We start from the raw sequence: 11961 nt of genomic DNA, 5'->3' as shown, positions 1-11961 counted from the left end.
AAAAAAAAAAGAAAGAAAAACAAAAAACCAAAAAATCTCTAGAAGGAATCATACCTGCTTAACCCACTTCACATAGAATATAAGGGAGAAAACCTGCTGAAGCCTGATAAATACTTTTTAGTGCAGCTGCTGCTGATGATCTTACAGCTTCAAGCAGATCCTGAGGCAAAGATGTCAGATTCCAACCTTACCTTGAACTACAGTCAACATTTTCCTGGAAGTCTTAAGTTAAACCCAGGACTGCTTCTTTCAAAGTTTTATTGAACAGTAGTGATGTTCAATGTCAAAATTACAGACATCTTGGGTTAAAATTAATTCTGCCTATCTGATGTCATCTACCACCTGGGGGGTAATATAGGTCTCTCTCCCCACTCCCACCCCCACCCCCACACCAACCCACACAAATGACTTTCGTTTGGAGTACAATTAGAACTCCTACTCTCACAAATAAGGAATAGTGAAGAGATTATGGAGCTTGAGCTGGAAAATCTGGTACCAATATTGACTAATTTATTCTGTGCGACCTTGGGCAACTAACCTCTCAACATCATACTTTTCTGTAAATATAATGTCAATAATAGTGCCTGTGTCAAATACTTCTGAAGCTTTGTATGATAATCAAACAAGATACTATAACACAGTGGTCCTCAACCTTTTTGGCACCAGGGACTGATTTCATGGAAGACAATTTTTCCACAGATGGGAGAGGGAGATGACTTGGGGATGATACAAGAGCAATCCATTTGTTGTGCACCTTCTTTCTATTATTATAACATTGTAATATATAATGAAATAATTATACAACTCACTGTAATGTAGAATCAGTGGGAGCCCTGAGCTTGTTTTCCTGCAACTAGACAGTCCCTTCTGGAGATGATGGGAGATGGTGGCAGGTCATAAGGCATTAGATTCTCATAAGGAGCATGCAACCTAGATCCTTCGCATGCCCATCTCACAGTAGGGTTTGCTCTCCTCTGAGAATCTAATGCTGCCGCTAATCTGACAAGAGGTGGGACTCATGCGGTAATGCTCACTCACCTCCTGCTATGTGGCCCAGGGTTGGGGACCTCTGCTGTAATAGAGTTCACTTGTAAATAAAAATGCCTAACTGAGTTCACAAAACTTTCAAGCAGCATCTTGATTCATCTTGTACATCTATCTTAGATACTATTTTTCCCTCAGGATGACAAATAAAGTGGAATCAGTGATATTTAGCAAGCATTTAAGCAGTGTTTCAACAGACCCAGCTCAACACTACCCAAGAAGATTGGTGCTGAAATCCATTGTAAAACTTTTTTGAGCAGGAGAGCTACAAAATACATTTTGCAATATAAAGCACACACAAGAACTGCAATGTTCTTTCACTCCAGAAGTACCTTCGGGCCTAAGATGACTTAGCATTATCCTCCTTCGTTTTAAAATGTTGTCAAGCACCAAGCTTCTCTGATGGTTTGACAAAGCATATGGTTCAGAGTTAAGCTGGGCTAAACTACCTTCCTTATATCTTTTATATCACCAATAAATTTGACTAGTGACTCTGATATCCGAGAACCTCCAACTCTGTAAGTTATGTCTTTTCTGAAAACAAGATTGCAGGCCATATATTTATGTCCTGGTTCATCACAAAAAGAAAAGCAGTAGACAGTGATTCCAGAGACAACTTAACTCACCTGAACCTAACTGATATTTATTGGTGGTCTGGTAAATGCAAACCTCTATGCAGGGAGCTAGAGTCAGTCAGAGAGAGCAATGATTCCTGCCCCTAGTCAGAAAAGAAGTTCCAAGAGAGATGTTTTATTTTTAAATAAATAGAGTTTGATTATTTTTATCACCTTTATCAAGGTATAGTTACAGAAAATAAAATTCATCACTCTTTTTTTTTTTTGAGGAGTCTCGCTCTGTTGCCCAGGCTGGAGTGCAGTGGCAGGATCTCAGCTCACTGCAACCTCTGCCCCGCGGGTTTAAGTGATTCTCCTGCCTTAGCCTTCTGAGTAGCTGGGATTACAGGCCTGCACCACCACACCCAGCTAATTTTTGCATTTTTAATAGAGACAGGGTGTCACCATGTTTGCCAGGCTGGTCTTGAACTCCTGACCTCAAGTGATCTGCCTGCCTCAGCCTCCCAAAGTGCCAGGATTACCAATGTGAGCTACCATTCCTGGCCAGAATTCATTACTTATAAGTGTACAGTTTCATGAGCCTTGACAAATACGTATACGCACGCGCGCGCGCATGTATGTGTGTGTATTTGTATGACTACCACCATAATCAAGATATAGAACATTTTTATTAGCTCAAAACATATACCTCATGCCTCTTTGCAGTAACCAATGGGATTGATTTTTAAATTGAATATTTTAAGTCACAAGGAATAAAAGAGAGAGGTTATTTAACCAAATGGAGCCTCTGAAAACCAAAATTGAGATTAGAGAGGCAGGCCATGAAGTCGATGTTCCCACCAGACAACAACTGCATGCCACATAGTTGAGACTGGGCGGCACCAAGACTCAGTGGCATTGAAACGCCAGCCTAAAGTGGTCTTGAATTCCCTAATCACACAGGGTGATGTTAAGGAGCTTCTTTCAGCACTAGATCCATCCACCACTGGTCAAAGTGACTTGTTTAGACCAAGAAAGGCCATATCAGTGGAAATGCTGAAAATAGGCTGCTGGGCACTCTAAACAATGACAATGCCCTTCCAGAGACAGAATCTGTGTCTGGAGTGTCAAAGAGTCCCTAAAAATACAGAAGATAAAAGAGAGCTGACTTCCAAAAAAGGTTCATCTTTCAGTTCTCATGGAAGGGTGATGATGACTATATATTTTAGCACTTGGGTTACTTAATGCTCATCAAAGTGTTTTTCTGACCAACTCAGATAGCAGAAACCCAAGCTGGCTCAGAAAAATTGAACAAAAGATGATTTATCCAGCATTTCCAAGAGGATTTATCCAGTATCTCCAAATTTCCTGCAGTTTATAGTCTTAAGTGTTAGAAGTTATTCCTCTCACCCTACAGTTAATATGTGAGTACTCTTCGCTAACTATAGACATGAGATCACTTTCCCATTAGACATCAACTCTTAGAAACACGCAATAACAAACTTAAACCAGTCTCAGCATCCTTTCCAATAGGTCAACACACAAACCATAAAGGAAGGCCAGGTTATGCATCTTGTAAATTTCTTGGTAATAAATCCAGTCCTCATTCAATTTGCCAGGGCAAGGAATAAACAACCTTGACCTTAAGTTCAGGCTGTGGAGTTTTTAATTCTCAACAAGGAAATAACTACTATGCAGTTGCTTCTTTTCATTTCACCTTGATTAAGCTGTATTTGCTAAGAGCATCAGTACCCACATATCATTACTAAAAATCCAACTCATTACAAACTCACCTAAAGGTAAATGAAAACCAAAAATCAGGCATAGTTTTATTACTTCCAAAGGAGATCGGGTCACTATGCACCGTTCATTTTCTTCTTATTATTTGGGTATGTTTTCTTTTGCAACCAAGTGATAGCATCACCAAATTTCTCTTTCTACAAAAGTCAAAAGAAGCATGTTGATAGCTCATAGTAGTTAACTTTTTGAAACATCTATTGGGATGGAAGGAACATGGTAACAAAGGACTTACTGAGAAGGGGATGCTTGACTCAAGCCATAAAAGATAAGGAAGAACAAAGTGGGATTAGGTGGGGCAAAGGGAATACATTTCAGGGACAGAAATATGTGCAAAGGCACAGAAATGTGAGGGTATTGAATTTGGGGAACTGTAAGCAACATAACATGCTTAGAGCGCAGGATAAAAAGGTCACAGGAGTGAAGTGCTTATAGTCAGGAGATTATGCATGTCATATAATCAGGAAATGGAATCTCCTGCAGGCATTCAAAGCCCACCAACCAATTTTAAACAAGGGAAGAAAATGTGTGACTTTCTGCTTTAGAATAACTGCCCTTGAGATAGTACAGAAGGTGAAATGAAGAAGAAGTCTAAAGGAATGGAAACAGTTTGACTATTACAACAGTCCAAGCAAAAGATCATGAGAACTAAAGGAGAAGTGAGAATGGAGAGGAAATAATGATTTTAAAACATTTAAGGGATCCCTGTAACAAAACCCAGGGATTAGTGATACATCTGGAATGAGGGGGAATTAGAAGTCCAGGATTGTTCCAAGGTTTATTATTTAGATAATAGGTGACTCACTCAGAGACTAAACACAGAAAAACAATTTTCAGGAAAAATTAGAAAAGTTTCTATTTATACATGTTAAATTTGAGTTGTCTATAACAGATCTGTCTACTGATATCAATTTGAATATCGAAATCAGAGTAAAATTGTGTCTAAAGATAAAAGAGGAAAATTAGAAGTGCCTAAAACTGACATGGGTCTAATATCCTAGGATATCTAAGGAACTTTTGCAAATTCATCAGACTAAAAAGGAGAACCCTAAATAGAAAAAAAAAATGGTCAAAGACAGGAATAGGCAATTAGTAGAAAAGGAAACTCCGAAATTTCTCAAGCATATGAAGAGATGCTCAAGCTCATTAGTAATGTGAGAAATGAAAAACTAAAATTGCAATGATATGTTACTCTGTATCTCATCTACTGGATAAAAATTAGAAGGCTAGACAACATAGAGTGTTGGCCTGGATTTGAAGATACAGAAACTTAAAGACTGTTTGGAAAATCAGGCAAGAGATGGGCATTCTGGAGTGCAATCTGACAACATTTAGTCAAAATTAACCAGATTAAGTATAGACAACCCCTCTGGCCCAACAATCCTGCTTCTGAATACACATGTTAAAGAGACTCACACACATCCACAGGGTGCCTGTCCAACATTATTCACTGCAATAGGAAGTGAGAAGCAGTCTGAGTGATCACTGCTGAGGGAATCAAGAGGCAAAATATCACGATGCTCTCATGGACAAGTAAGCAGCAGTCAGAAGCAACACCCTCAATGGACGTACAGCCATTGAGAGGATCTTAATATGTGGTCTTTAGTGGAAAAAAGGTAAGAAATTAAATACAATCTTTTATATAGCACTAGTCACATTAAATAAAAACATATGCAAAAAATATATACACAAACAAATGGCTACCCAAGAAACACATTTATTTGTGGTTGTCTGTGGTGGGGCAGTCAAATGGAGACAATAGAAATGCATTATCTTTTTTAAAGTAATCAGAAATGAGCCTTCCATCAGACCAATTATGAAAGAATTGTTCAATGATGAGTATGATGAACTCAACTCCCTATGCCTGAAGTCCAAAAAAAAGAGAAGAGGATGAGACTAGGACATAAGCAAATAGAAATTAGCAAAAAGATGAGCCATTGTGTCAGTTATGCTGGTGGCACTTTGTCACCTTCTACCCCAAAATCCCCACTTCATTAAATGGCCTGTTCTCTTTCCTAGGAGATGGAACTCCATACGCTGCTGTCTGGCTTCCAGTATAATTTGCTTATAGGAGGCACCAGCAGGAGGTTGGAGGGTGAGAATAGAGACAAGTTAGGGTATTTCTCCTTCCCTGCCAAGTTCAGCTCCTGTCTGACAGCCTGCCTGTCACAACTCCAGACCTTGCTAGGCTATGATTACCCTGACCCCTCCCCTGGACCCTTCTTAGTTCTAGGGGTATTAGCAGCTTTCTGCTACTGCTGGTGCTAAGGCATCTCCCCAGTCCTTCTTGTTTTTGTTGTTGTTGTTGTTGTTGTTGTTTGTTTTTTGTGGGTTTTTCGTTTGTTTTTGTTTCCTTAACTTAGACCAGGTAATTAAGTCACTATTACTAAATTCTCTTTAGTAGCCCTCTTTGAGGATGCCATCTCTCTCCTCCTTGATCCTAAATGAATCAGCTATACAGAGTTTCAGGGCAATAACTTATATGATAAAGGACTTTCTTCTTTTTTTCTTTTATTTTAATATAGGTTACATATGAACATGTTTATCTGCTAAAGCAAAATAATTCCCATCATTCTGTAGCAGAAGCAATGCATGGGAGACTGAGTAATTAGATATTAGCTCACATCACTATCTTTCCCACTACTGTCATCCATCATGACCGACCGGGAGATGAAACAGCACAGATCTAAAGGATGCGGTAAGAATTGAGGTCACCGCAGATCAGTAGATACTTGCATACTTGCAGGATTAACACTGTCTGGATTCCAGTGATGAGCTGAGTATGTTCAAGATAAAGCTACAGTACATATTGTAGATTGGGGATTGACAACAAATAGCTATAGACTACATTCTGAGGAATAAGTGTTTTCACGTGTGTGGGTATCATTTCTAATCCCAGCATCACAGTCAGGTCCAGATGCCTGTTTCTGATCTTTGGTCTTTTCCCTAATCTCCTCCAAGAGTCCTTCCCTGAGTCTCCCATCTAAGCAAGATGCTCCATACCCACCAATGAGTATTGTACCAAGTTCATTTCCCCTGGCCTGTGTTACAATTTGTGTTTCTGTTTTCCTTACATGTTATTCTTTGTCTTCCCACTTAGTTGTAAGCACCACCATGGGGACTGTCTAGGCCATAGGAGGTCCTTAATAAATATTTCTTGAGTGGATACATGGTGAACCATAGGGGTGGCAAAAGAGCAAATAGAGGGTAGATGAGCACTAATGCTTTTACCACCATGTTTATGGGTGGTGGACCTTGGATGGCCTTCCTCATAGTCAAAACATACTTCTTAGATCTGGCTTCTTGGGATGTATTCAAGGATGTTAGCCTTGTTTGAAACTGTAAATATGTCTGGTGAGTAGGGCTTGAGTCTGTGTGTTTCCCTTGTTTTGCACAGTATTCGGCACTGCCCCAAGCACAGATGGGTGCTTCATAAATATTATTGAAGGATGATGACACGAAGGATTATTTAATACCTCCACATGGGGTGGAGATGGACCTCAGGCCACAAACATACTTTGAATGTGTTTTACTTCTGAAATCATTTGAACCAAAATGTTTCAGCAACACAGATTCATCTGTGACCACAAATCAGACACGTTTAGAATGACAAAGCCCCAAAAGAATGCCATTTTCAAGGCTGAAACTGTATTATTCTGGGGTAAATGGAATCCTTGTTTTAGTGGCACTGTAAGAGTAGAAATTAAAGACACTGAAAATCTTCCCTTGGGAAACCACAATTATCTGTGAACAATGAAAGTTTGTCTGAATAATTCATCAGCCTCAAGGGTACAGGTCTACCCTTATTCTGGAATCCCAGGAGTTTAGGCAAGTGTGTCATTTAATGGGTCTCAACTCTGTCCTCAGTTGTTATTCTTCCAGGACCTGACATTTATGGGCACATTCCTATAATTTTACTAACTTAAAAAAAAAATAAGCTGTATGGGAAAGCACTGTCAAGTTCAAAATTTTGAAGCTGCATTAATTTTACCTAGGAAGAAAGAAGCTTATAAAGTGCCCATCATGAGAATCCACCTGGGACCTACACAACAGATCAAATACCCAGAACAAATCACGACGTCAGAGCCCCACAGAATTCTGAATCCCAACCAGCAAGCATGAATAATCCTTTTAAATGGTCACTTACTTATCAGAACAGGTCCTTTGTGAAATTTCTAAGCAAGGCCTCTGGTTTCTGACTGAAACAGAGATTTATGGGGAAGTGGGTGGGTAAAGTGAAATCAAGAACTACTGGGAAATTTCCATGAGAAACAAGGACAAATGGTTTTTGTTGTCAGAATAAAACTAGCCACCCCTAGCCATGGTTAGGAAAGTTACTGGCTAGCCCCTGGGAGAGTTGGACAATATTCTCAACTGATTTATCAGGGACCCTTTTGATCCAATTATAGTTACTGGGCAGACACAGTAATATCCTATTATCAGAAGACCTACTTTCAAATCCTGGGTGAATTTCTAATTCACCATGTGATCTTGTACAAGTTACTTAAGCTCTCTGATCATTGATTCAACATCTTTACTATGGGGAGAGTAATGCCTATCCCAATTACGTCAAGAAATGATTACAAAGATCAAGTGAGATGATAGGTGTACAAATTCTTTCTAAATTATAAGATTCTATATAAATGGAAGGGTTAAATATACTCCCGTATTATTAAATACCCTACATAGCTCTCAGGATGTTATATGACTCTAAGTTCTCAATTTTTAAAAACGGTCCCATTTTTGCTTTGTTCCCTACAGTTCTATGGAGTCTTTTTTTTTTTTTTTCTTTTTTTCAGTAAGGGTGCTAGCAAAAGTAAATGGGAGAAAACATGGAATCACATACCACTCTTTGGTGCTGCTAGGCAAGAATTTTAAACTGAGTTTAGTTCACCATCATGGACTTGATGTCCGTATCACCTCAGGGAGACAAGTAGAGTGGGAGGCATCCAAAAGGTAGGTGATTCTTCTCCCCTCTAGTGAGGAATTCAAGGTCTATTTACAAAAAATACTACCAGCAAATAATTGGAAAATTAAATTTATAAAACATTTACAATAGCATCAAAATAAAGAAAATACCCAAAAACAAATTTAACAAAAATTGTATAAGATCTCTACATTAAAAGTAATGAAATACATGTAAGAGAAATTAAAGAAAACCTAAATAGAGAAATATACCACATTCATGTATTAGAAGACTCAATATTATTAAAATACAATTCTCCCCAAATGGCTCTATAGATTCAACATAATCCCAACCAAAATCCCAACAGGTTCTGGTAGAAATTGAGATGTTGGTTCTAAAATGAAATAAAATGCAGAGGACCTAGAATATATAATTTTCCTTTAGTTTGACAAAGAAGAAAAACATGCTGGAAACTGTTTTCAGTGTAATATTTACATAAGAATCAACAGATAGATCAGTGATACAGAATAGAGAATCCTGAAATAAATCCACATATACATGGTCAACAGGTTTTTAATAAAGGTACCAAGGCTATTCAGGGGAAAGAAAATTCTTTTTTAAAAATAGGATTGGAACAACTAGATATGGGACATAAGTGAACCTAATAGCGTTAGTTAGAGCCCTACTGAGTGAATCTCTTGTTGGGTACTTTCCATGCACTGTCTCATTTCATTCTTACAACAAACCTATGAAGTATCATTTTTCTATTTGTACAGAGCTAATAAGGCTATAAGCTAGCATTTGAACATAATATAATCTGACCTCAAAACCCATGCTTTTCCCCTCACTTATACATACATACTTTCAAATTAATAAGTTTTGTTGCTAAACATTTATGTCATATTTACTATGTACCAGGCACCATGTTAAATGCTCTACATGAAACAGCTCATTTGGACTTTATAACAATCCATATGAAGATCCTATTATTATCCACGTTTTATAGATAGGAAAACTGAGGCACAGAGATTACATAAGTCTCCTAAATTCACATGGCTAGTAAGTGGCAGAACAAAGAATTATGCTCAGGCCACCTGATTCTCCAGCTTCTACCCAGTACACTATACCATGTTCCCATGCTTTCAGCACATTCCCAGATGGAGCAGGGGAGAATGAGTCCAAGCAACCAACAAAGGAGACATCGGTGTCAGAATCTACCATAAAGTTTTTCACGGTGACATCCTTGCTTACCTATCCAGGGCTGTGCTGGTTGGCATACTCCTCCCAAATCCACGGATCCCCATCTGACGGAAATACGGAATGCAAGACAGGTTGGCAGCAATGATGGCCAGGGAGTCAGAAGGGCTCACAAAGAAGCCATTTTGGCCTAGGATCATATAACGGTCCTGTAGGAAGGAATGTGTGAAAATGATCAGACAGAAGCATCTGCTGCTAACAGCCCTTTCCCATAATCATCAGAATCCACTTTACTGCCATCTTACATTTAACAACCTAACAACTTGAATGAGGCCAAAGAGAGCATGGGAAACATTTCTCTAAATCCCTGAGTATCAAGGGCCCAGAATCTTGACACATCAGGAATATGTTGCACCTGTTGAAATGTGGATGACTACCTCAAGCTTTAGAAGCCCCCAAATACTTAATTCTTTCTTTCTTCTAAATGTAATAGAGAAAAATGGTTCTTATAGAAATAGCTAATTTCTTAACATGGTGCTTTCCACAATACCAGCCATAAATAAAGATTTATTGAATAATATATATTTTTAAATAAACAACCTTTTATGCCATAATGTAAATCTGGAGCTAAAAAAAGTCATCACTATTTAATTGCAATACTTAGCCATTAAACAGAAGAGCAGATGCAAAGCCAGTTAGGGCACACATGTCCCATACATGTTAGCTCCGGATGTGTTCATTCTCTGCTTTCTAGTGTATGGCTCATTATATGGTCAAAGGGTCAGCAGAAAGAGAGCTTTCCTACTTACCCCATCAGCATCAAATGCAGCTCCAAATCCATATTCTCCTCCTTTCATGGCTTCCAGAAGAGTCGTTGCATATGTCAGGTTTGGGTCAGGATGCTGCCCTCCAAAGTCTTCCAGAGGAACACAGTTTATTGCAGAATTGGCTGGGGCCCCCAGCTCATCACACAGAACTTTTCTCACATAAGGTCCCATAACTAAAAATAGATACACAGCAATATGAAATATTTGCAGAACCTTCTCCACAGAGTATTTTGTTCTGAATAGTATAGGAAACACCATTTAAAAACCCAGAAGAAAAAGATAAATTTACAGGCTTTTTAAAGACACAATATAGAACAATATTTGCTTTAACTACTATTTATTGAGCATCTACTATGTGCCAGTTACTGTGTTAGGAATACTCAAGATATATTCAATCATCTAGTTACAGAAATTTTTTCTCCTAAAACTTCTCTAAAATGTTGCCAGAAAGAAATCAGCTACGTAACAATGATTCATTGTTGCTTTTCATGTTTGAAAAGCTTTAGCTGAATATACTCAAAAGCATTAAAGGGCTCTAGCAATGTTCTTTGTCTCTGCAGTCATCTGGACTCTGCCAAGTATATAATTAAACACTATAAGCCAATGAAGCATATAAAAACAAGCATATTTTACCAAAATAAATGCTAAGGGATAGTATTTTCCAGTTCAATAAACATTATGAAGTGCCTAACATGGAACTGCTCTGCTAGGAAATGAAGGGATCATATTGAACGGACGTAAAGCATATAGTTTCTACATTCCTGGTCTTGTAATCTAGTAGTGGGATGAATCAAAGCTGCAGATCAATGACTACAGTGGTAAGACCAAACAATGCACGTTGAAATAATCATATCCAATGGCTTAAGAGAAGCAATAACCACACATAAGACTTCAAGGAAGATGCAGCATTTCTGGCGGAACTTGAAGGAATAATATAAAGTTGACAAGCGTTTGGGTTTGAAGTGGGAAGCCCATCTAAACAGAAGGCACATTATGAGCAAGTGAACAGAGCCTGAGGTACAACACAAGGCACATTTGGGGAACAGCACATAATCCTCCTAGCTGAAATGTCTGAGAGATATTGCTTTCCACTTATTTTCCACCAATACAATACACAATCATCTAATAGTGAACATCTATTAATTGTGCCTGCCCAGCACACATTTCCCCTTCCTCTGGATACAGCATTTGGGATTTCTATTGGAGAAATACTATCTTCCCCATCTCAGTTCTTGAGGTTGGGTATGGCTAAATCCCACTTCCCCAAGGCTAAGGAGGTGACCTAGGTCTGCCCAATCTGACCTAGGTCCTCCATCTCCTAGACAGAATAACTGATCCAAAGATGGATATGCAATTTAAGCCAGACAATGAGGCTGAAGCCCAGAAACATTGCTCATACTATTTGGAAAAAGAAGCAAAGCTATCTTTCCTATAGGCCAGATAATGCTAAGGCAAGAATCTGAAAGTTTTTTCCTGAGGAATATGATCAGCCCAATAAAATAGAACAGCCTAGGCAGAAGCCTTTAGAGTAAAGCCCATGGAGGAGAAGACCCCAGCAGGCTCAGAGCCCCCAGCAGGTTTTCAGTGCCTCATTCTTAAATATGCCAGAAAGCCAAGAATCATCAAAATTTTGAGG

The 11961-nt window shown here is 38.7% G+C and overlaps 1 protein-coding gene across 3 annotated transcripts in view; it reads right to left on the bottom strand.

The window, feature by feature from the left end:
* The window catches only part of PGM5 (phosphoglucomutase 5), a 177007-nt gene that overhangs the window by 132718 nt on the left and 32328 nt on the right, over nt 1-11961 (bottom strand). For all 3 annotated transcript variants that reach the window (XM_017543420.2, XM_037743818.1, XM_017543421.2), the window contains 2 exons: nt 10308-10498; nt 9553-9707 (listed from right to left, as the gene is read on the bottom strand). In XM_017543420.2, the coding sequence (XP_017398909.1) occupies nt 9553-9707; nt 10308-10498 (346 nt within the window). The remainder of the gene's footprint in view (nt 1-9552; nt 9708-10307; nt 10499-11961) is intronic.

The sequence above is a fragment of the Cebus imitator genome, unplaced genomic scaffold (genome assembly GCF_001604975.1).
Source record: "Cebus imitator isolate Cc_AM_T3 unplaced genomic scaffold, Cebus_imitator-1.0 Scaffold155, whole genome shotgun sequence".
In the NCBI taxonomy this organism is placed as follows: Eukaryota; Metazoa; Chordata; class Mammalia; order Primates; family Cebidae; genus Cebus; species Cebus imitator.
This window is presented reverse-complemented; position numbering and strand designations above follow the sequence as displayed.